The sequence below is a fragment of the Pimephales promelas genome, chromosome 1 (genome assembly GCF_988280905.1).
Source record: "Pimephales promelas chromosome 1, fPimPro1.hap1.1, whole genome shotgun sequence".
NCBI classification, from domain to species: Eukaryota; Metazoa; Chordata; class Actinopteri; order Cypriniformes; family Leuciscidae; genus Pimephales; species Pimephales promelas.
Genome location: NC_142769.1, coordinates 33,765,702 through 33,791,928, shown reverse-complemented (window position 1 = coordinate 33,791,928; position 26,227 = coordinate 33,765,702). Strand labels below are relative to the sequence as shown.

The window sequence follows — 26,227 nt, the reverse complement described above, 5'->3', positions numbered from 1 at the left end:
ATCATGTGACTGCAAATGGCTGCAAGACACGTATGAGGTGCTAAAAATACATTTTCATTTCAACTAGAGTTCCAGTAAAGGGCTGAGGTAAGGGAGAAAAAAAAACATTTGAAAACAAAGCACTTGCATTCATGAATTGGGACATGAGGGGAAGGGGATTTTATTAACCTACCCGTCCAATTTCTGATGTCCAGGAGACTACAACGGTGTTGGGGACAGTTGTGGACAGTCTGACCAGTGAGGTAATGTTGATGGGTCTGCTGGGCCTCTTTGGTTCCACGCCATTTTTGGTAGGAGGCAGATATCCCTGGTGAAAAACAATAGGATGACAATAAATGAAAAATGAATGAATTAGTATTTATTTTAAGTTAAAATTCAAACAAACAGCATTATGAAAATGTAATTTAGTGTAGAGGTCAACAGTTTGGACAATTTTATCATTCTTTAAAAAAGCTAAAGAGACCATGTGTCTCAGTTTAGGGTGATGGATAGATGGACAAATGGACTGTAGTTTAACTTACTGGGAGATTACACGGTTTCCCATTGACTTTAACACAAAGATTAGGGGGAAAGTGGTCCTCCTGGGGGCAGCTTGTCTCTGATAGACAAAACCTGGATAACGTCATATTTATAATATAAGCAGAAAATATCAGGCTAGTGCTCCGAATCTTTAGATCATATTTATGTGAAAAATCAGTGCATTAGAACATGAATGGGTTACCGTAACTGTACTTGCACAGTAAAGTCACATTTGGTCCCCGATATGTCCCTGCAAAAAGAGAAAGTAAAAACTACTTTGAGATAACAATTGAATAACAGATAACAGGAGCCTTATAGAAACTCCTCTTCTTATTTAGGGATTTTCAGAACGAAATATAATAATTAAAAAAAAAGTTAAAAAAAAAAACTTACATTGAGCTGCTGACTTGTTGGACTTGCTGTGGCGTCAATGCAAATGCAAAACATGTTTCCTGAAACCTCTGACTGTTATCTGAAGCTGTAAAGACAGAAAGAAAGAGATCCAGAAATGAAAAATAACTACTCTGAAACAACATTCCACATGTAATGCTTTCTGTGGATAATTCCCCAACTATATTACACATGACTTTTAGATGAGAAACAATTTCATTCAAGATTTGTGGGCTATGAAAAAGCTCAGTATCTAATTATTTAGATCAAGTGTATTTAATGTTTCATTTTCAATAGCCAAGCGAGATTCTTATCCGCATAATTCCACCCATATGTGAGGGGGCTACAATCAAAGCTCGAAGAGTAGTGGTACAGTCTTCTCCTCCCACTCTGACCCATGTCCAGCTTAAATAACATCAATATTTCTCCAAAATAATCTTTTCTGGGAATGTTCATATTATTCCTGCTCAGTTCATTTCATTGTCATCAAAGGAAGAGACTCAAGCAGTTTTTTCCAAAGATTCAAGGACAAGATAAACAATGTGTCAGAAACCATTATGGTTGCAGATGACGATCTGAAAGAGTTGCTTCGACGGAGTGTATATTTGAAAACTAACTTCCCAGCTGAAAAATCACCAGCATAAGGTACGTTTTGGATGATGGTATCCAGCATGGCAAGTGGGAGTGCTGGTGGACCAGCTACACCAACTCAATCATTCAAGCTTGATTATGCTGCATTTTTCAGCAGGTTAAAGATTAAGTGAGGATTGTTGTTATGGATTGAAAACATTTGTTGTTGCGCTACTAGATTCATCCTGCAAGTCATGCAAAATCAATTTGGGACTGTGGTGTTAATTACCATTGTTTATCACCATCTGTTTGATAAAGGTGAAATACCAAATCCAGTTGATTTTTTTTTTTTTTTTTTTTACTTTTTTCCCCACTGTTTTAAGTTAATTTTGTGCTAGTTTCTAGTTGACATTCCAAAATAGTGGGTGGGGTTAGTAGGGGGGTGAGGAGATGACAAATGAAAGAGACTCTTTGGTTCACACCAAAAAAAAAAAAAAAAAAGTTGAGAAAGACTGACTGCAGACGTGCCGATCAACATTAAGGTTCTTTTTTTATATTCAATTATGTTTACAAACGGTCTGTCTCCCAACACTCATATATGGGGTTTGAATCATTGACCAAAAAAGAGAAAACACAACATTAACAAAGTAAAAGATGAATTTGACTAATAGCTTTTTTTTTCTTTGAAAACTTTTATAGATATCGTAATAACAATGTTATTATGAACTTTTTTGGGCACGATAATCTTCTAGTGAAAATCTGATATTGATATCTGATATAGTGAAAATCAGGAAAGGGGATCATGTAACAAAGAAAGTCTGTGTCACAACACGCATTTCCATTACAGATTTGCACAAAACTTTTGCGATATTTTCCAAATGTCGATAAAAAACTATTGCGAAATGACGGTGTTTCCATTAACCGATGTTATGCGGCTGTTGTTCATCTGTCCTGTTGTTTTGTTTTGATCCGTCACATGTCTTCCTTGTTCAGTTTTCCAGCTCCTCGTTTGTCTTCAGTTGTCTCACCTGTGTTAATTATCACTAGTTAATTATCATCATCTGTGTCACCTGTCTTTAGCTCATCAGTCTCTGTATTTAGTTTCCTTCAGTTTAGTCAGTCCTTGTCGGTTCTTGATTATGTTATTGTGTGTGTGTAACTTGCCTGTCTGTATTTACCCTGAAGTATATTTAGTAAAGACGTTTATTTGGACCTTCTGCCTGCTTGCCTTGTCTTTCTGCAACACCACACCATGACAGTCTGCAACTCATACTGTTGTTCAGTCACAGATACTCAGATGACACACTTATCTACTCACAACTTTAAATAAAATGTAATAGAATATTCATCACACAAGTGTGTTTTAATGTTTACCCAGGATGTTTGTTTTGAAACACTTTTAACTTAGGCCACACTTAAGGTGGTTCTCTGTCAAAAATGGCAACCTACAAAACATAGCTTATAAATCTCTTGTTATGCTATACTATCATCAAAAATTTGAGTCAATCTTTTTTGTCAACTTGTTTTCTATCATTTCAGACATGTTTTTTTTGTTGTTGTTTTTTTAAACGGACTAATTATAGGCCTTGTTGATCTGAGCATATATTGGTCGAATATGACTATCCATTAAAAATGAATGGAGGAGATCGAAAATAAGATCAAAACATTTCTTATTTACATTTCAAGACAGATAGCCTTCAGGAGCATGTTCATCATTCATGTTCACATATTTACATGTGTGTTTGCAAAGATAAAGGCCTCAGACCTGTGCATGTGTGGATACACGCACACCAGCGCTACTGCAAACACACACACCCAAATTCATTTGCACAAGCAAACTATTTTCAGTATTACAGGCTTTCTTTTTCACAGAGATGAACTTTATCCTCAGATCAATAAGGCCTATGATCAATCAGATGCAAAAATATATACAAAACCTGTCCTAATTGAAAGAAAACAAGCATAACAAGATATTTATGAGCCATTTCTGACTGGGAACAACCGTGTAACTTTTTTCCATTTTGAACAAAATAAAAGCATTTAAAAACAAAATTTCTGGTTAAATATTAAAGCACAGTAGTGTGATAAACCGGGCCATTTCTATATTTTGTAGAATATTGACAAATTCATTCACAAATAATGCATTTTTCACTGAGGTGCATAAGCTCAGATAAAGGAGGGCTACGATCAATCAGTTCCAAAAAAAGAAATGCAAAACCAGTCCTAAATGAAAGAAAAGCCAATATTTACAAGTCATTTTTAAAAGGCCGGTCATACATTTGACCAGAAACATATAAGGTGACCGCCACCATTCAACCCAAAAGAAGTCATACAACCATTTCACTCCGAAGCTGTTTAGTTAAGCTAAAAAAAACTGCATCATGTCCCTTTAACTGTCTCTTGTACATTCACAAATACAGCAAAAGAATGATCGTACAAACGCAAGTGCTCTTATCCAGAGTAATCTTCCATAAAATAACATTCGCTGCAACACACAGACACACATCCAGCAGAGCCAAATATCTTCACACCAGTAATTTAAATGTCTCTAAGCACAGAAGTTGTTTCCATGTAAATCTAACACATGCCACACACTCACACCTCATTTCCTTCTTGATCTTTCCTGCTCAGCCTGATTAATTTAATTATAGTGACATGACAGATATCTCATATTCTTCGAAAAATAAATAGAGAAATTCAAGCAATGATGCAAAGCTTATTATTGTTTTTAAACAACGGCTCTGAAAATGTATAGGCCAAGCTCCATTACCAAGACTTCTGTTACAGAGTACAACAGCACTGTAATGTTTATTTGCAATCTAACTGTTTGTATCACTCCACATTTGTGTTTACATCGTTCCAGTGGAATGGACTGTAATATTTTTTCTGAATTTACATTAAAAGTGAATTTAGTAGTTTTGAGCCAATTTAAAAAGTTTTACACATTAAGAAGTAAATAGTATTTTTTTGTGAAGAGTTATCTGAAAGGTGTACACTTAAATAATAAGACTGTAGGCTATGATAGTTTCAATAAAAATTTTTTTCATTATCTATGGTGCAGATCACGCCTCTTAATCCTCTCTTTCGCCATGCTGAAATGACGAGAGAATCCTCACACACACAGGCTGCCGGCTCTGTAGATGCGCTACAGTAGCACAGTGTTGTTTAGTATTGCGAATAATGAAAATTATACAACGGAGCACACGTATTACCATGCTTTACCAGACAATAGAAGAGTCACTTTGAGGCAGAAAAGGTCTGAAGCCAGAAGGAATTAACAAGGTTTACCCTTGTTAATTTTCTTTGTCAGAACGACAAAGAAAATTAACAAGTGTAAACATCACTATGGCATATACAAGTTGAGTAGTGATGGCCCAGGTTGCTTTTTTTTGGCCGGGATTTAATTCTGGTGTACACTGCACTCTAAAACTCACTATTATCAGAGTAATTTACATAAAACTGATCATTCAATGAATGATTGTCTATCATGTCAACAGATGGCAGAGCAGCACCCAACACTATTGTGGTTTTGGTATCCAATGCACACGAACAGTGAGACGTGAAGGCTAACCTATCTAATTAATCACCCTTATGTCGTTCCAAACCCGTAAGACCTTCATTCATCTTCTGAACACAAATGAAGATATTTTTGATGAAATCCAAGAGCTTTCTGAACCAGCCATAGGCAGTGACGTAATCGCCACTTTCAAGGCTTGGAAAGGTAATAAAGACATCATTAAAATAGTCCATATGACTATAGTGGTTTAACCTTAATTTTACTGAGCCTATACTGAGCTGGCGTTCGGACAAGTAACCCAGAAGCGCTGCGCTGTGTTTATAATGTGAACAGCTTCAGAGACTGTCAGAGATGTTATTTTTGTTTTTTGAGCACAAGTATTCTTGTCGCTTCATAACATTAAGGTTGAACCATTGTAGTAACATGGACTATGTTAAAAAATGTCTTTACTATCTTTCTGGTGAGTATGTTGCATTCTGTGGGGCTCAGAGAGCTCTTGGATTTCATCAAAAATATCTTAATTTGTGTTCCGAAGATCTTACAAGTTTGGGACGACATGAGGGGGAGTAATGACATAATTTTCACACAATTACACAAACTGTCTTAATTTCCTGCTTCTCTGTGAACCTGATTTTAAGTTATTACCATTTTACTTTCTCGACACTTTGCTCTCCCCCTTCCGGCTGCTTTCATTCTCCATTCGTTTTATTTTCTCCATTGCCTTCATTTGTCTTTTTCCTTCTCATACACGTACAATACATCATCCTGTTGACAGGTCTATTGACTTGCTCTATTTCATCAGCATAGACCACAAAGAAAGAGAGAGAGAGAGAGAGAGAGAGAGAGAGAGAGAGAGAGAGAGAGAGAGAGCGTTTTCTGAATATGATTGTGTGAGGCATCGTTATGGAGCTAATTACTTCCCATTTAACTCTGAATATTGACCAGCGCCATGCTGATGAAAGGCCAAACAGGTGTAGCTATACACCCACCCACCCATTTCCACAGGCCATACCGTTCCTGCTTTGCTTGTATTCAGTCTGTCACTTGTTCTCTCCAACACCTTCATCAAATCTCTCGCTTTCCTTAACATGAAACAGCAGGGGTGCAATTAGACTAGGAGAATCGACTCGACGACACATAATTAGCCTGATCTCTATTCTCACAATCAACACTGTGGAGGTAAAATACGACGAGAGAGCAAGAGAAAGAGAGAGACAGGAAGGAGAAGAGAGAGAAAATAACAGTGTTGAGATGGAGAGAAACAAAGGGAGATTGACGGGGAGAGGTGGACAGGGGTATATGAGAGCGAGCGCGAGAGAGAGAGAGCGAGAGTGAAGGAGAGAGAGACAGAAAGCACAGCCACAAGTTCCCTCCCCCATGTCTAATCTAAAAATAGCACGGCAGTCTTCATCATCTGATTTGCTTCAACAGTTGAATGAAAAGTGGACATGAAGGCCTATGTGTTACAGTTTGTTTCTGACAAACCTCTCTCTTCATCTGCATACACCTAATTTAGACTTAAATCCTACTCTGTAACCATGTGCGAGGGTAACAGAAAGAGCCTGCCTTTTTCAGGATACAATTATAAACGTGTGCAATTAAGTGAAGCATTACGTGAAGCATAAAGACCCAAAGATATGTATGTGTTCTTGTACAGTATGACAAAAAGCTGTGAGTTTAACCTAACAATAACAACTCACACTTATTGTAATTTGTAGCTGAATTTAGATTAGAAAGGGCTAAATAAGCATTGTGTTTTCTCTTCTTTCACAGGAGGGTGTCTTGTGGATTAGACTCTTCATTGTGTTGACTGCATGGCTGGCTGTGTTGTGTGATTGATTGTGATGTCTGTGTGTTTTTCTTCTTCAGAGAGCTGGCTGAGTCATGCTGGATACTGAGTTAAGTAATAGTTAGACTGACACTCACTGTGGCTGCACAACTTGCCCTGGAATTGCTGCAAAATTAAACTAACAAACCAAAATCGTTTGATGATCATGATGTCATGATAATCAATAATTTGATATTGCAGTTACAGTAGCATGACTGGCGATCTAGCAAAATTATGAAAAATATGGAATTACAGTATGGCAATGGTTACAGTATTATTTGTATAATCCAGTTCAGGAATGCACTAACATAAAATTCTGGCAGACACTGATAAGTTGACCTGAAATGGAATACAAATGAAAGGTGTTGCCATTGGATATATATATTCTTTTTAAAGGGAATTAATACTTATATTCAGCAAGGATGCACTTAAAATTGACATGTTAAGACATTTATAACGTTACAAAAGAATTATATTTGAAATAAATTCCATTTTGTGGTTTCTATTCATCAAATCATCCTGAAAAAATGTGTATATATAAAAAAAAGTTTTCCACCAAAACTGTTTTTAACAGTGATAATAATTAGAAATAGTTTTTGAGCACCAAGTCAGCATTTAAAATGATTTATGACGAACACTGAAGACATGTTGTTGAAAATTCTACTTTGCCATTACAGGGATAAATTATATGTTCCATTTAAATCCTAATAATATTTATCAATATTATTTTATCCTGTATCTTTGTTAAAATGAATGCAGCCTTAAGAGACAAAAAGATAAAATGAAATAAAAATCTAAAAAGACCCCAGACTTTTGAATGGTTGTGTAAAAACTCCAACAGTACATGTGAAGGGGAGACAAGTTTAACACTATTGATTTTACAATTAATATGATTTGCATGTGTTTATTTTAGCATGTTTCTGCATATCATACTGCTCATTACTTGTAGTAACTGTTTTATTTAGTCACGATCTGTATGGGCAGGTAAACTAAACACCCTAACCAAACCAACATCAAGACCCACCTGACTGTAAGCAGATCTGTTTACACCCACGACCCACTAATAGCACGCCTGAGATCCATTTAGGTATTCATGTAAACACAGTCATGTAAACCTGTTTAGTGAACGTAAACAGGAAGACTATACTAACAATACAAATCAGAACCCTATATCCCATCACTACTTAAATATGTCCATTTGGCCAGAGAGGAAAGAGTGTGCTTAAAGACAATACAGGAAGTGGTACGCATAGATTGAGTACTGAAGAATGCTAGTTAGAAGAAACAGAATTGTGAGGGTAACTGTGCTGTAGCTTTAGTGTGCCCACACACACAGTCCCATACTACGCCTCTGTAGATCATTCATCTTAATGAAAACACTGCTAGGATACTCTAAACCCCACATACACGCCAATAAAAATTCCTCTGTCTTTCTGCAGAACATGGAGACAGAGAGTGAAACAGAGAGGGAGGCTGTGTGCAGCTGTAACTAATATTTAATAATCTAAGCTATTAATCTGTTCCTGTCTGCTAACATGCATTAGTAGCTTCTGCAATATCGTGTTGTTTGCGGTCATGCCGTTAAAGCTAAACTGAACTTCAAGAGAAAGAGTCTTCTAATGCTGAATCCGTTCAACTCATTTAATTCACAAAACTATTTTGACAAGCCTGAAATGGTCGTCAAATGATGCAGTCTTTATTCGGAAAGTGCATGTATTGTTTGGTTCATAACTGAAGAATGCACACCACACTGCTCTCATTGTGTGGGTGTATGTTCATGCTGAGAGCAGCAGCAAGACACATCTCAGCTAATTAATAAAAGACACTGACATCCTTTGTATGACGAAAATACGTCTAAAAAGTCCCATGTTCTTTGAATGCTCCTATATGCCAGCATGCCAGAGGGTGATTGAGATAATGACTAATGTATGCATAGAGCATGAATCGCTCTGATGAGAGCAAAATAAGGATGACGATGATAATAATGTGATTATAGCAAATAAATAAATACTCGCTTCCTGTGGTGTAAGAAGCGGGGGGCAGTGCAATGCTGTTAGAGCATTCAGAGATAAATATGATGCTAAAGCACAAGGAGAATCATGCGCACAAAACAAGAAAGGACAAATAATCCTGGAAAAAAGAGCTTTGAAATGGATTTCAAAGTTTCACTTCAAATGAAACTTTTCAATGCCCTTGATAACAGGTATAACTCAATATGAAAAGCAATTAACAATTTAGTTTGTGTACATTTTGTGTGCTGTAGATGAAGAATGGCAATAGCAAAAATTGATAGAAAATTGCTTTATGAGTAGACAGACATAAGTGAACAAAATACATACCACTTTATTCTCAGTGACAGCACAAGCATGGTAAAATATAGAAGCATGTGCATCTGATTGTTATTATGTTGTATCATCTTTCTTTCTACCTATACTAAAAAGTTTTTTTTCTAAAGGACATGAATACTTTGATTTAGTGTGCACATATTAAATTGACTTAAACTTTCTATTCAGCAAAGAATTCTGAAAAAAATGTCCCAGTTTCTACAATAAAAAGCTGCACATGTGCACAACCATTTGCAACATACCGGTAGATAATAATAAGAAATGCTTCTTGAGCAACAAATCAGCACATTAGAATAATTTCTGAAAGATCATACTGAAGAGCTTTACCATCACAGGAATAAGTGACATTTTAATAATATTAAAAGTGAAAATTGTAATAATGTTTAACAATATTACTGTTTTACTGAATTTTTGTTCAAACAGTTTCAGCCTTGGTGAACATAAAATCTTAAAGTCAATCTTACAGACCCCTAATTTAGGTTGTAGTGTACATAAGAAAAGGGAAAAAGAGAATGAGAAAATTAAACAACTGTCCACTGAGTTTGTTTTATTCTGACTACAATCACCAGAACATTTTCCGAATAAGTACATAGTAAGATGTCAGAATGACTTAAACACAGCATTTTGCAGGGTGTAGCAGTTGGCATGTTGCGTAACATCATTAAATCTACCATTAATTCATTTTACAAATACCTAACCAAGGCCCAAGCAAACCAAACAATTGCTTGGGGCTCTTAACTGGCCTGGGGCCTCAAGACAACGACTGGTTAAGAATAAAATGCAATGACAAACTGTGGGAGCGCCCATTTGATAGTCAATGTAGTACAGTGCAATGGCACTGTTATCGGGATCCCCCTCAAGGGGGGCCCTCTCTGTAGTCACTGACAGCAGCCAGCCAACCACGTGATCTCTGCTGCCGGCAAAATACAAATCTCCTCGGCAGTCATCATGAAGTGGAATTATGCTTGAGGAAGCCAGAAAAGAAAGAAGAGAAAGGAAGAGAAAGGAAGACGAGGATGAGAAAAAACAAGTGATCAATTACTCTGGATAAAATAGCTTGTACACATGGTGTAATTTTGCAGCAGGTAGAGTAGCAAAAATATGTTTATGTTAGCTAACTTACGTGCCTGACGGCAAATGCTGCTTGTAACGAACAGTTAGTGCAAATTTTTCTTCGAACGGATGGAATAAGTTAACATACTGTAATATGTTTTAATGGGATAAGGAAGACCCAGATCTGTTCCAGAATCATTGTTTATCGTTTTTAATGACATGCCGTTGCTTTAGCTTTGTAATAGGTTTTGATGAAAGCGGCATAGCATGCTACACTAACTATTCCACCGTGATAATCTATTTACCAATGGGGGTTAGGAAAACCACGCAATAAATTCAGTGCATCAAACATTAGCTAGGGGTGTTTATAATCATTGGTCGTGAAAGCAGCTGCATCCCTTCCCTTCTAATATCAAAATATGGAAATGCTAACATATCTTTAAATCTACACTGTGTAACTCTTTTAGTTTATTCTTAGCTAAAAACACTTAGTTCTTTCAAAAATATATGTGCTCATTAATGTATATTTACTTCGTTCAAGTAATAAAGTATTCTCGTGAGTGTATAATATGCCATTGAAAATACATACGGGTAAGGGGTTCCAATGTCGGTCGCCATGTTGCCCCTCCATCTTGAAAGTACATTAGCCAAAGAGGGACATACCCGTTAATTCAAGCTTCGCCTTTCGCGTTTACATTTGAGTTAACACTCATGGACGAGGTCGAACTGGAAGCCGTGTTAATCTTGGACTACACTGGCCACTGTAAGAGTTAAAACGAAATCTGAATTGAGTGAAAGAGAAACTAATATTCACTGGATGGTCATATACCCTTTCACTGCTAGATGGGGGTAAAAATCACACAGTGTAGCTTTAAGTGTTTGGTAACACTTTATAACTGCGGTGAATAGTGCTGCTGGCAACAAGGGAAAGACTTTGTGACAGCCTGGAGAGACAGCTGACAGGAGGAAAGAGACCCCAATGGGGCTGGTAAGGGTTAGCTACCCTTGTCGGCAGTATCCAGCTCAGTGTTTACAAGATGCTGGAGACATCCGCCCAAGGCTTCTGAGAAATTAAAGAGAAAAATACCCCTAGGGTCTGTGAGAGCGGGGGCAGAAGATGACTCAATGTTGGACAACATGGTTAACGACTTACGAATGGAAACGTATATGAGTATGGAGAGTAAGACTAGTTCAAGATCTTCAGTTAATAAAGTCATTGAACTCCAGTTTGTGTCTGTGGCTGGAGCAAAGTGACAATGGTCAGGGGTTTGAAGGTTCATCAAGGGAAAATTAAATGCTTGAGGGAGAAGGGACAAGGGCCTCACATTGATCAGTACTTCTTACGAAGTCAGTCAAGTCAGTGGAATGAAATCCAGTGACAGGAAGCAAACCACAGCTTGCAGGATATCAGCATCCCTGTCATTGAGGAGAGGAGGGCTTGCACAGCTAGTGATGAAAATCCTCATACTTGTGAACCCGGTCAGACTAACCAGCATAAGATATAAAAGAACCTCAACGGGCAAACACTACAAAAAGATGGAGCGTGCAAGGGCTAATTTCTATAAAGACCCATTCAAATTTGTAGTTATACACCAGTGAGAAGAATGGCATTTTAAAAGCATCTAGGGTTGAGCTAGATAGATATTTGGAGAAAACGCATACAGATACAAAAAGGCTTGAGCCTAGGTCAATTCCATCAGACATCCCACCTATCAATCCACCAGAATACCAAAAGGAGGTCTATGCACCTAAGTGGAAAGAGGTAGAGCAGGCTGTGAGAAAGGCAAGGGCTTCATCATCTCCAGAGCCTAATGGAGTTCCCATACAGAGTGTACAAGAGTGCTTCAGGAATTCTACGAATTCTGTGGAAATTGATAAAAGTGGCATGGAAAAAACAGGTAGTATCTAGAGCATAGCAGAGCAGGTGGAGTCTTTATACCTAAAGAAAAAGATATGCAACAAGCATCACTCAGTTTCGTCCCATTTCACTATTAAACGTTGAAGGTAAGATTTTCTTCAGCATTATTGCTCAGAGATTGTCCACCAAAGAATGGCTTCATTGACACTTCAGTTCAAAAAGCGGGCATTCCAGGGTTCTCAGGATGCTTAGAACAAATCAATGTTATCTGGCAACAAATTCAGTCAGCTAAAAAGGAGAGGAAGGAGCTCCATGTGACATTTCTGGATTTGGCTAATGCATATGGTCTTCAGTGCCACATGAGCTTCTTTGGGCAACATTTGATTTTTTTCAGAGTACCAATATCAATAACAAATTTACTGAAAGCCTATTTTGGAGATTTACAATTTAGTTTTTCAACTCCAAAATTCAGCACTACATGGCAATGCTTAGAGGTTGGAATAATGGCAGGATGCACCATTTCTCCACTGGCTTTTACCATGGCAATGGATGTAATCATTAGGGCATCAAGATGGGTAGTAAGAGGAAAGCGATTGGCTCTGTAAAAGAGCCACCAACAGATGCGACAACCACCAATCAGAGCATATATGAATGACATGACAACCATGACTACAACAGTAGCCTGCACTAATCGGTTATTGGGGAAGTTAACCGATAATATTGAATAGGCACAAATGCAATTTAAGCCCTCTAAATCAAGGAGCATCTCGATAGTTAAAGGAAAGGTAGTAAATAAAACCTTCTTCATTAATGGTGAGGCAATGCCAACAGTTTCGGAGAAGCCAGTAAAGAGTCTGGAGAAGTTAGACGACAAGCAGTGGAAGGGTTGAAGAGCATAAACATCTGTGCTCTACCAGGCAAACTAAAAGTCTTGTGCTTTCAGTTTGGTCTACTGCCGAGGTTGCTGTGGCCACTGACTGTGTATGAGGTTTCTTTGACAACAGTGGATAAACTGGAAGCATTAATAAGTTCATACATCAGGAAATGGTTGGGAGTTTCACACTGCCTCAGCAGAGTGGGACTTTATAGTTAAGGAATATTGCAGCTGCCAGTCTCTGCTTTAACTGAGGAGTTTAAGTGTGCCAAGTAAAGTGTGCCAGACTGGAAATGACCTTAGTAGAGTCATGCAACAAACGTGTAAGAGAGGCAGCACCTGTGTTAAAAACTGGTAGAAAGTGGTCAGCAAAGAAATCTGTAGTAGAGGCAAAGGCCCTTAAAATTGGGGATATCGTGGGACAGGTACAGCATGGAAGGGGGGTTTTGGGCTCAGTTTACCTCCTCCTAAATGGCACAAGGCAGGCCCAGCTCAAAGGAGGAAGCTGGAAGTCAACAAGGTGTGAAAGAAAGAGGAGAGGATGAGGTGTATAAAGGCCATTTCCGAGGCCAATCAGGGAGAGTGTGGAACAACGCAAGATGGGCTGGCAAGACCTTTGGTCAATGGAAGAGAGTAGGATCAGTTTCCTTATTAGGTCAACTTATGATGTTCTCCCATCACCGCAGAACCTAAACCTCTGGGTAGGAGAGGATCCCTCTTGTCCTTTGTGTACATCACCTGCCACCACTAACCTATGACCAGATATTGTTTTGTGGTCTGGATCAGCACGCATTGTTCAACCGGTATAACAGTGCCAAGGTAGGATGCGGAGATGAGGCATATGAGAGGAAGAAATTGGGGGATGCTCATCTGGCCACTGAAGCAGAACAGCGAGGATGGAGAGTCCAGGTTTATCCAGTGGAAGTGGGTTGTCGAGGATTTGTGGCACACTCTACAACCCGGTTCCTCAGAGACGTCGGATTCAGTGGCCAAGAGTTGTGTCACACAGTAAAGAACTTATCTAACACGGCAGAAAGGAGCAGCAACTGGCTGTGGTTAAGACGGAAAGTTTCTAGCTGGCTGTGTACTGGCCGCCATGCTACGGTTCACAACAAAGTGACGTCGATTGTGACGTGTGTAAAACTGTCCCAATTCTGCTCTTCACACCTTCGGTCCCTTGTGCACCTCCTCCGCTAAGCGCACTTTCAACAAGTGTCCACTTCGAGGAAGACCTTAGGGCCTAGTGTGGGTATTGGGGCAGGGCCACACTCGGTATCTCTCGCATACTTCCGAGCACGTTTTTCGACACTCGCAGCATTTCTCAATGTCAAGGAAGGATCCTCGGAAGCCGGAATTTCGAGGATGCTACGTCATCGACTTCCGTCGAAGGACTGTTCCACTGTCGAGTATCCTCAGAATTTCAACCAAGGACTGAGTCCTTCATTCTGAAAATATCCCATACACAGGAAAGGATGCATATGTGTAGCCTTCCAGCTCTCAAATCACCCACAATCATATCCGCAGCTTTGCCATCTTGTTAAAAAAATAAAAAATGTCTGAAGTTAGCGGAGTCGGAGTGATAACGGCAATATGCTTTCAAATGCAAGGTTTAAGTATAATTTCAGTTTTGCCATTTATTTAATGTTTGTTAAACTATTGGCTCAACTGATTTACAGAGGGGGATTTAAAGCTGTTCCATTTTTCCTGGTGATTCACTTTTTAATTTTTAATTAATATAACATATTAGCCTTTTTTGTTGATCCCTTTTTACTGGTGATTCACTTTTTAATTTTTACTTAATATAACATGTTCCCCTTTTTTGTTGATCCCTTTTTACTAGTGATTCACTTTTTAATTTTTACTTAATATAACGTATTAGCCTTTTTTGTTGATTCCTTTTTACTGGTGATTCACTTTCTAATTTTTACTTAATATAACGTATTAGCCTTTTTTGTTGATCACATATTTTACCATCGCATGTATTTTAACAGCTAGATCACGTTGATATAGATGCAGTTCTGTTCACTCCGGTAATATAATCGTTTTAAAATTAATAAATGCGGTTACAGCGAATACAACCCCTTCAGAATGATTCAAGACCGCTCCGCTTCACGTTAGAGTTTGCGGGGGTTGTATTTGCTATAACAATCGCCTCGCTATACATTATCCCTTACTTTCATTTATTTATTTCTATGAGAGCTGAAAAGATAAAATAAGAACTGTGAAGTGTGTTTAAACAGTGGTTTACGGAGCGCTAGATTGGCTTTGCAAAAAAAAAAAAAAACTCTGACAAGGAGTGTTCTGTGAACGTAATGATGCATTTTAAATATAGCTCAATCACGCGAATTTGATCGTGAGAAGCCAAAATTGTGATTGTGATTAAAACTCGATTAATCGTGCAACCCTAAATTATACACATACACAATACACAAGTTATACACATACACAATACACAAAGGAAAAGTTATTATCACAAAGAGCGAGACATCATTGTTTTACCCAGACTGAAGGTGTTGTAGGCTTATTTATTTAGTGTTTAATAACTAAAAGCGTATCTAACTTGCCTGCTTATAAATTTAAAATAGGCCACTTCACTTCAAATATACAGCAAAGTTAATATAATGCCCTCTTTAAAGGCCACACCGTCACACTAGCACTGCTGGGATTGAGTTGTCTGTACTGGACCTATATATGTATATTAATTACTATTATACATATATGTCAATTTTTGGACCCTGGCTGTTTGGACCCCTACAGTGTATGTTCAAGAAAATGTTGTGGTAGTGTTGTAATGGTGAGTGTGTACTATTTAAATGAGAGTGAGAGTGATAGTTTAGAAAAAGAGAGAGAGAGAGAGAGAGAGAGAGAGAGAGAGAGAGAGAGACGAGGCTTGGTTGTGGGGATTGGTAGTCTATTTGAACAAGACTACTAAGGCAAAATAACACGCTGATGCCAAACCAGCCAACACCATAAAAAATGCTAATCTAGGGACAAACGGGTCTGCACATCTCTACGGCTGCCATACAATAAACACTCGGTTGTCAAAAACAAACTGCTAAAATTGTGCATGAACACACACACACACACACACAATTCAATAGTACACCTCAAAAACTCACCAAGACTCGTAGGTTTAATGAGCTCATCCAGCACGTCATAGAAGGGCAGCCGTTGCAGTTTGACATCAGGGTGTACAGGGTGCAGGCTAGTGGGGAGATGGGGTAGGGCCAGCTCGTGTTTGGGCCCGAGGAGGGAGATGGGAAGCAGAGGGGACTGGGGCGCACCGTGCCCATCATATCCCAGCTGCGTGAGGCCAGGGGGCAAAGAAGCAGTGGCGGGGTGGACTCCGGGCAGGGCCAGTTCTGCCGGGGAAACCAACTTGGTGGGGAATCGTCGTCTGTAAAGCTCCTTGACTTTCATCTGAACGGCGGGGCTGCAGCCGGCTTTAAGGAGGTGTAAGGCTTTAGTCAGGAGCTCGTGCTTTCGTCCATGTTTGTTTCTGCCTGCGTAGCCCAGAAGAACCTGCAGCTCTGACACCCGCAGGCTCATCACCATTTGCTACAGGAGAATGAAAGAAAGAGAGCAGCAGAAATTAACACGCACATTCTGAGCCAACTTGATGACAACATCACACTTCCAGCGCCAAACACACTTAATTTGCATAGGCCAAACTGTTTACTGTGCAAACACACATACACTTACTCACAGCTCAGACACTGATACACACATCTGAAGGCACACACTCAAATACAAACACATCTCTCACACTCTCTTTTCCTCAGGCTAAGATAGTTCAGTACTGGTATAAGCTATGAAATATGCAGGAACAGCCCCAAACACACACAAACAGAAGTGTCACATTCCACAGGCTTAGAAACGAGACAGAGAAACCAAACAGGATAGGGCAAATAATGCAGATTAAAGAAAGACGGCAATGTACATTACATTAATAATAAACCATTCTTCTCCAGAACGGAAATACATGCAGTCTAGTTAAATTTTTATGCATTTCCCACCAGTGAGATTAAAGTGACAGTTCACCTATAAAGTTGTAATAATCATTCTAATTCTATGAGAATAGGCAAGTCCACACCACAACTATAATGAACAACAACATAGAGGACTTTCAGAACTATTTTTCCAGCAGCATGAACGATAAAAACATCATTAGCCAAGCAGAATCCATCTTGCTTTGAAGAGCTTGAGCATTTAAAGTGGCAGACGTCACTTTAAATTAATTCCTGTTATTAGCTTCTCCTTTGGACAAGATATTCATTTAGAAATAACCAGACAATAAAAAGCTAACAATGCACTGATTAACAACTCAATCCCTCCCTGTGCATATTTCACAAGAAAACACATCAGAACAGATGCTCTTACAACTAAAAGCCTGCAAGACATTCCTGAATAAAACCCATGATGCATTTCTGCTTTAAAATGAGGAGAGGTGAGGCGAGCAGGAGAGGTTGGTTCAGGAAAAAAAAAAAAAGAGAATGACAGTGGGCATGAGAGAACGAGAGAGTGAGAGGGAGAGGGAGGGAGAGATAGAGGGAGGGAGGGAGGGAGAGATAGAGGGAGGGAGGGAGGGGGGGGCAGAGACAAGAGCTGCTCAGCTTCCAAAACAAATGAAATTGAACACACACACATGCACGCACAAACACACACACACATGCACACAGAGATGGCTCCAGTAAAAATACTCAGCAGGGATGATACTGTTTGAAAGTAGAGTCTGCTGACAAAGATACCATGACTGCAGCATACAAGAACAACACAGTTTTGGCTAGAATGACCCATAACAATCCAATCAGACATTAAGGCCATCCTTAAAAATATTTTGGTTTGCAGTAACAGCAATTTTTTTTAAAAAAAGGGTCGGTAGGTAGGTCTATATTTTTTTTTCCCCAGGATTCAGTGTAAAAAAAAAAGTAAAATTTTGGTCATGGTGATCATGAATTTTTTTTTTTTTTAATTGCATACTGTGACGTCACTGACTGGGTCTTCAAACTGTGCATCCACCACTAGGTGTTATTGCAACCTACAACCGGTTACGTTTTTAGGCCAGTCACAAAATGAATAAATATCTACTGTATTTGTTATGCAGCAGTGTGCAGGCTTTTTTTCCCCAAATACATGAGATATAAGCAAAATCAAGTACAAACACATGGTGAAACAAAGAATACAATTAAACAAAGATACAAATTAGCCTATATACACAGTGCTTTAATTTCAGAAAGGTCTAAAATTAGCTACTTTTCAGTTAAGTGTGTTGCGCTGTCTGAAAATAAATTTAATTTAGTAAATCAAATGTAAAATGACACTGCATGGTTTATCATAGTTAGATTAATGCTTATTAAAGTTTAAGTTAATAATTCAAGAGCTGCGAGTGATTTTTCTCTGCCTTTTGTTGTGTTTGATTCCCATTACTGGCTCAATCGTCACATGTTTATTAGACTACTGCCCCTTTAAGACCGAGTGCGGATCTAACAGATGACTGATGCACCACCATATCCTCCCAACTATTCACATCCATTTAAGACATAAACTATGTTTAAATTAATCTCAGAGCAGGTCATTTTAGATTTTATGTATATTTGATAGTTTAGCTGCGCACATGAAGCCCAAAATGAGGCTATAGCCTACTTTTCTTGTCCCGTTGCAGTGCATTTCGGAGCACGCATCACCTTGTGAACAGCGTCTCTTGCGCAGACTTTTGTGCTTTTAATAGCTCTTTTAATGATTGAACCCGTACGCAGTTTAGCAACAGTACAGACTGCATTTTACAACAAATACCGATCGTGCTGATTCTGACGGTACGTTTGGGTTTTAGGAAGAAATGACAGCGCAACGCTGTGAAAGGAAGTTGCATATAGACAGAATGCGTCTGTAATGGTTTCATCTCAAATATGTTTTTATAATCTTTGAAAGCGGAAATCTAAAATACAATTAGAATAATATCCCAGATCTAAAGTGTAGGTAACCACGTTCTGTCCTCATTGTCACTCATTAAGCAGGGCTGTCATGTGGTTCGCGCTGTGGCTCCGGGTGAGAGATCGCTCTCTCTCTTCTGGACTGGGAATAGCAAAATTGCATCAGACAAATTGTTTAATATTATTATTATATATAGAAATGGTTGATATTCAGCCCATTTAATACCGGGTTTACCAAGCGGGAACACTGAATGAAACGAAGCGAACGTATAAGCCTTATATATAGACAGTGTGACACGGGTAAACCAATCGTGTAAACATAATCAGATGACTATGACGCCACGGGTTTTTATTTAAAAGAAAGAACGTAGCCTACGGACATAAGCAACTTTCACACTACTAACTAAAATATCATTTTATGGAATTTGAATTAGTCGTTTGAAGAGTAAAAAAAAAAAAAAAAATCGGTCGGTCTGAACGCAAGTTACAACCGGCAAGTCGGTCGGACTAAAAGGGAAAAAAAATAAAAAATTGGGTCGGCCCTAAATTGACAGGGTCGGTCGGGTTACGGCAAACAAGAATATTTTTAAGGGTGGCCTAATTCACTTACTGATCCATCATATTCCAACAAGTGTCAGGAACAAATGCAGAAATTACAATCAATTATTGAGCTATTTAGGTGAAGGGATGGGGAAATAAGAACTAAAGCAGATGCAGAAATTCATTCATGAAGAAATCATTTGGTCTGGTGAACACACTCTGGAAAAAAAGCTAAAGCAGGTGAAATACTGCAGACCAGCCAGGAACATATCACATAACAAACACACTGACAGCACAGAAGAAGACTGTGTGTGTGTGCGCACGAGCAAAATGGAATGAGAGAGAATGTATGATTGAGCTTATGAATCTGAACAGCTCAACTGAAAGGGGAAAAAGATAAAGAGAGAGTGAGAGAGCACGGTGGAGGCTCCAAATGCTTCACATGTAAGAGGTGTTCTGCAAGTCGGTCAGTTCTCTCTCACACACATTTGCTTTTTCACATGCCCAGAGTGTCAAAGTTGTGAGATGTTAATTATCAATCAAATAATGAGTGAAAAATAAATAAATAAATAAATCTCATGTCTAATTATAATAAGCAGTTAGCTGTGGTTAAATTACCTTCCAGGATTCGGATATAATTGAGTGTGAGACGTGACGCCCAGTTGTTTGAATGCATCAGTTGTATGCATCATTGGCATTGTTGTCATGTGGCACTGGTGTTGTATGCTGTAACAATTATAGGCCAGGGATTTAATGACATGTAATACAAATATTATTAAAGAGTATTTTGCATGTCGAGCTGTATCATAATAAATGAATATGTGACTCCATTATGCCTGGTTCAGATTACACGATTTTTTTTTGTCTGTTACGATAGTCACTGTGTCAGATTACGCGATTTTGACTCCTAAAATCTTGTCGTGTCATGGACAAGTCATCAATATGCCGTCTTTAACGGCGCGTGTGATGTCATTGAGAAGGCGAAACTAGTAGCGCGTGACTTCCGGAAACAAGGTTAACAAACAATGGATGAAACGGTGAGTGTTGTATTGGCTGTCCTGTGTTCAGAAAAAAAGTAAAAAAGAAAGAAAACCCAACAATGGACATGTTCCTGGATTGCTCGAAGAGGACAGTATGGGCTGTCAATCCTCCAAAGAGAACTTGAGGTAAAATATTGTTTTCTTATATATTTTTACTTTTAGTTTTAACGTTAGCACCATTGTCTCTCTTTCGTTTCGTCATTTTTGATAGTTGTGTACGGAAAAGCTTCTGCGCGGAACCGTTGCGGACGACTGTTAAAAAATTAAACATGCTAGTCTTTTTGCCGTGATGTCATGAAGCATCCTAGATGCGACGTAGGTTGTGACCAAGTGTCGAGGTGGCCATGAGCTGGATGGCACCTTGTATGGCTGACGCCGCCGTCGGTGTAAGAATGGGTGAATGTGAGGCAAAAATGAAAAGCGCTTTGGTGGCCATTAGGTCTATGAAAGCTCTATATAAATGTAGTCCATTTACCATTTCAAAGTAAAACACTGAAAAAGAACTTCTTTGCTTTCGACTTTTTCTTCAACCCTCATCTGTTGAGGTGCAACCTACTTGCAACAGGGACAGAATAAAAACAATAACAAAAGCATAGTTCTTGTGTATCCGATAATTCATATATCATTTACCTGACATATCACATGACAATTGGGGGATTCAGCCTTGAAAACTATGATACAAATAAGCTTAAAATACAGAATTACCAAACACTTTTGTGAGCAGCCAAGTGTATATTGCATGACATTCATGTCTTGTCTCCATGATTTTTCTCACTAAAGTCAACTGCCCACATTTATCCTTCTATACTCAAACCCCTCTCCCTCATCAGAGTCCAGTGGATAATGCTTTATCCCACAACCAACCACAGCACAATGTCACACACAAAATTCCAGATGTAAGAAAGTAAAGGTCTTAGTTGCACCAGCGTCAGATTCGGCCACCCTGCTGAGGTTTAATTGCACAACACTGTGTCATACGAGTTAGAAAGTGGTTCAACAACACCAAATCTCTCAAACCCACAGAGAGGAGAAACACAGATAGAGGTATACTCACTGTCTGCAGGTGAAAGAGTCAGCTTCATTCAAACAGGCACTATTAAACAGTAATGCTAAAGCCTGCAAAGTGAGCTCACTATTTTTAAACATATTCAAATATTCAACACCCTATTATGCTTTGCACTAATTTTGGGAATAACTTCTGTTAAACTGTAAACAATCAGTGAAAGGCTCGCTCTATGAATGCAATAAGCTCTTTTTTAAAACTGGGTATGAAGTGACATTATTCTGTTCACCCTTCAATCATTGAACAGTAAAAGGAAACTTAAAAGTGTAAAAGCATTGAATTGAAAAGTGAAAATTACTTTCAACACACCATGAATTATCAGAAAAGCTTGATTCTTTCCGCAGCAATATGACAGACATGTTAAATATCACTGTAGTAATATACAGTATTTCTGTATTTTGTAACACACGTGGCCTTAATCAAAAATGTTCATTAACTTTATTACAATCATTATAATTTCTCAAAGTGCTTTCAGTTATATTGACAAATTTAGAAACATTCCAGTAAACGCTAAATTCCAGTAAACGCTAAATAGGGATTAGACGTGAAAAGAGGAGACAATTACATTTTAAAGCATCCATGTGAAAACAAACCTGGAAAAGAGGCGTGTTGATTAAGGGAGAAAAGCAAGAGATTCTAGTATTCAAGTGAATTAATCATGAGATATACTGTAAAGTAAATCAGGAGAGCAGACCACAAGTATGCAGTATATGTTGTCTTTTTTCATATTGTTACAAAGAGAAAAAGAAAATAATCAGGGAAAAGACTGCATCAGATTGAAAAGAGCTGGCCACTGATATGTTTGTGATACCATCACATTAAAATACCAAGCTGACATCTGAAAATAGAACATGAAGGCAAACTGATGGATAATGATTTATTTCACTATTTATTTATCTTTTTGAGTGGAAGTTCCCCAACATTGTTTACATTGTCTTCCACTGTACAGATAAAAATATTTAGATTTATACAGATTTCTCAAAATACATATTTTTTGTTACACGGGCGAAATAAAGTCATACAGGTTTGGGAAATCATGAGGGTGAGTAAATGATGGCATAATTTTTTGGAAGTAAAATAATGACAAATATTTTTGAAACAGAAAAGCTTGTTGAATTTCACTACTTGAAAAAATATGCATTGCATTAACCCTGCTTGCATTTTGCATTGTATTTTAAGGCTTGCATTTTCATGGCCTGAAATTCAACCTATAATATTCGACAGGCAATTTTCAGTCCATTTTATTTCACTTTACAAATTCGCTTCCACAAATTCAATGGTTAAAAAAAAATTGACAGAAAATTCAACATTTGACTTCCTGGAACTGCAGGAATATCAGTAGATTGCCGATTGATAATCTCCATAGCTGTTAATCAACCTCACCAGTAGGGGGTGCAAGCAGCACTTGACGAAGAAAACTATAGAGCAACGGATGAGAGAGTCATTCATTCATAAAACAGATTTACAGAAATGGAGCAAGCTGTATTTGTGATGATTATCAGGGCCAGTATATGGAAAAGCTGATAAAAAGACACAAAAGCTGTGTTAACATTCAGGTCGCACACCGGACGAGAAGCGCCACGTCTTTAAAATTCGAACACGTTATTCTCTATGAGTGTAGCCTACACACATCGGCGTCTGTCCGCGGCAGCAACGGCTTAGGACCTTGTTCAAAATCCTGCCGCGCCAGAGAGCGCCATTTACATAGTTTTATATTAAATTTACATTTATTTGTCTCAAATCGTCGTTAATGTATATACTGACTTGTGCAGCCAGCAATATACTTTTTTTTTTACATTCATTTACATAAATCAGCTGCTTGAATGAAAATTCCTGATGTTATCTGACACTCTGAGGTAAAGTGTTCAGACTGCAGACTGGCCCCGTCCACACTACTGCGTTTTCGTTTAAAAACGGAGAGTTAAAACGAAAACGATCTCCGTCCACACTAGCGTTTTACCTGCATATTAGAATTTATCTCCGTCCACACTAAAACGACTGAAAACGTGGATCACGTGACCATTCACCAACACTGGGCATGCGCGCGCCGGTGTAAACAGTGGTTGGCGAATCAGAGAAAGATACGTCATGACTGATGACACCCAATCATAGAGCCGAGTGTGAGCCTCTGCGTCATCGTTTGTAAACTCCTCCGTTTTGTCTTGTCCACACTAAAACACCCTCCGGAGATTCAAAGCGCAAAACACAGCTGCAGCGTTTCTAAACTTCTCCGTTTTAGGTCTTCGTTTTTCCCGTTTTAGTGTGGACGGGAGGTGCAAACGTAGCAAAAGGTCTCCGTTTTTAAACGAAAACGCAGTAGTGTGGACGGGGCCAAGATTGTAGTGGAGGCAGGAGAAACATCATGTCTGTGGAGAAAGCGGAGGCATGAGAAATATAAGGAGGAAGAACTGAAGACCACAAAGCAGTGGAGGCAGCAGACACCGAAAGCACCTGTGTCTGACGGTCCACACAGGGAGAATGTATGCTCGTCAGGTCCCAGCAGAAAAAAAAGTTCTAAAAAAAAGAGGAACTCATCCCTGGTCTTCAGTGATGCATCGGAGAAAGCAGAAGTTTCTCTGATGTAACTATGGTCACAGACCAGAGAAGAAAGTGGAAGCAGAAAAAGCCACAGATAGCATCTGTGCAACCTGGTCCCAACAAAGAGGAAAACTCAGGATTGAGATGTTGACTAAACATCTGAGAAAGGCATTTTTTGAAACACCAATGCCCAACCATTCTCTACAGAGTCAAATACTGAGTCAAATACCATTTCTGTAAATTCGTTTTATGAATGAATGACTCTCTCATCCATTGCTCTATACTTTTCTTCGTCAACTGTGCCGCTTGCACCCCAGCTACACAGCTATGGAGATTATCAATCAGCAATCTACTGATATTCCTGCAGTTCCACAAAGTCAAATGTTGAATTTTCTGTCAAATTTGAACCTCTGACTGACTTTGTGGAAGCGAATTTGTAAAGCAAAATAAAATGGACCGAAAATTGCCCGTCGAATATTATACATTGTATTTTAAACAGAATGAATATTTTGGAAGTGAAATCTGAAAGGTGAATATGGATTATTTAATTTTTAATAATGAAAACTTGTGGGAAATGTTTTGAAATGAAATATTCACAGCTTAAATATACAACCATGTTGAATTTTCAGCAAGCAGGGTTAATGTTATGCATATTTTTATTTGAAAGTAGTGCAATTCAGCAAGCTTTTTTGTTTCAAAAACATTTGTTATTATTTTACTTCCATATAATTTTCTCTCTGTAACAGCATACAGTACTTTGCCATCTTAAAGTTCCAATGAAATGAAAGTAGCAAGAGATCTTTTGTTCCACATTTTGACGTTATTCTGAGTTTAACAGATTATTGAAAAATATATATATATATATTATTTTCAATAAACTTAAATAGACTTAGTTCTTCTTCTTATTACTTTCAATAAACTAAAATATACTTAGTTCTATGTCCCCGTTCTTAGTTCTAACGGCAGTTTGTTGTGCAGATGTGGATGATGAACGGTCGTTTCAGGGGCAGGGTTTAAGTGGATTGAATGATTGGAGAAGTCATATGTCACCAAAACGTTTTAGAGTTGATTTATTTTATATTTATTTTCATTTCATGAAAAATTTAAGAAAGATTCCACAACATGTTCAGGCATGTTGAATGTATGTTCAGGGCAGGCAGTAGAGTCCTGCATATGAATACATTTGCAATATGAAATAATGCAAAAATGTCCTTCACAATTGGCTATTTCACTAAACGCTGTTTATTCCCTTATAAAACATGTAATTTAATCCTCATAAATATACAGTATTTTACTATAATTGAAGACATTTTAGATTTAAAAAAAAAAACTACCTCAATAATACTGTACATTCAACCAGGGTCAAATAAACATGCTGAAAAGGCTCTTGCATTTTTATTCACCTTTAATTGTATTTAGAAGTGGTACATCACTCTTAGAAAAAAGGGTTCTATATATGTAGCATAAGGTTCTTTACTCAACTCCAAGGACATTTTATGCTAAAAAAGGTTCAATAATGACAAGAAAGAACACTTTTGGCACAAAGGTTCTTTAAAGGCTATTATTCATTCATATATTACATTATTCTGCAACATTTTGTAGTTGTTATTAAATTATTATAAACATATTATAAACTGTTGTAGTAACTTAATATCACATTTTAATCATGTAGATTTTTGGAGGATAAAAAGTGAAATGGCACTCTTCGTGTGATATTGACTAATTAAATTTTTTTAACCACCATATCTTGAATTTTGTCATCATTCACATGCATTGCATTTTAGGGGTTCCAAATATGTAGCGTTTTAGAACCTTTTAAGGTTCTATATAGAACCTTTTCTTCTAAGAGTGGAAGTTTTGTGAGCATAAAGCGCAACAGATGGGTTGCATAACTGCCAGATGATACATACTTATGTTGAACATTGCAGGTTGTGATTTGATGACTAAATGTAATTTAGAGGTTCAAAGAGTGACAAATTATAGAACTGGATTTTATAATACATGCTTTTTACATTATACTTTCATAAATAAAAGTATGGTAATCATGCTATCCGTCATCATGCTCAAAACACCTAATCTTCTGTGTGACTCATGTTGTCAGAGTTTGATGAAGTTCCAAACAAATAAATTGTGCCAAGTGAAATTCTAATAATCCCCTGCTC

The 26,227-nt window shown here is 38.1% G+C and overlaps 1 protein-coding gene across 1 annotated transcript in view; it reads right to left on the bottom strand.

Moving 5' to 3' along the window:
• The window catches only part of pias1a (protein inhibitor of activated STAT, 1a), a 44,490-nt gene that overhangs the window by 10,651 nt on the left and 7,612 nt on the right, over positions 1 to 26,227 (bottom strand). Inside the window, exons 2-6 of the mRNA XM_089129532.1 lie at positions 16,074 to 16,512; positions 913 to 997; positions 722 to 769; positions 522 to 612; positions 173 to 307 (exon numbers count right to left, since the gene is read on the bottom strand). Coding sequence (XP_088985658.1) covers positions 173 to 307; positions 522 to 612; positions 722 to 769; positions 913 to 997; positions 16,074 to 16,512 — 798 coding nt within the window. The remainder of the gene's footprint in view (positions 1 to 172; positions 308 to 521; positions 613 to 721; positions 770 to 912; positions 998 to 16,073; positions 16,513 to 26,227) is intronic.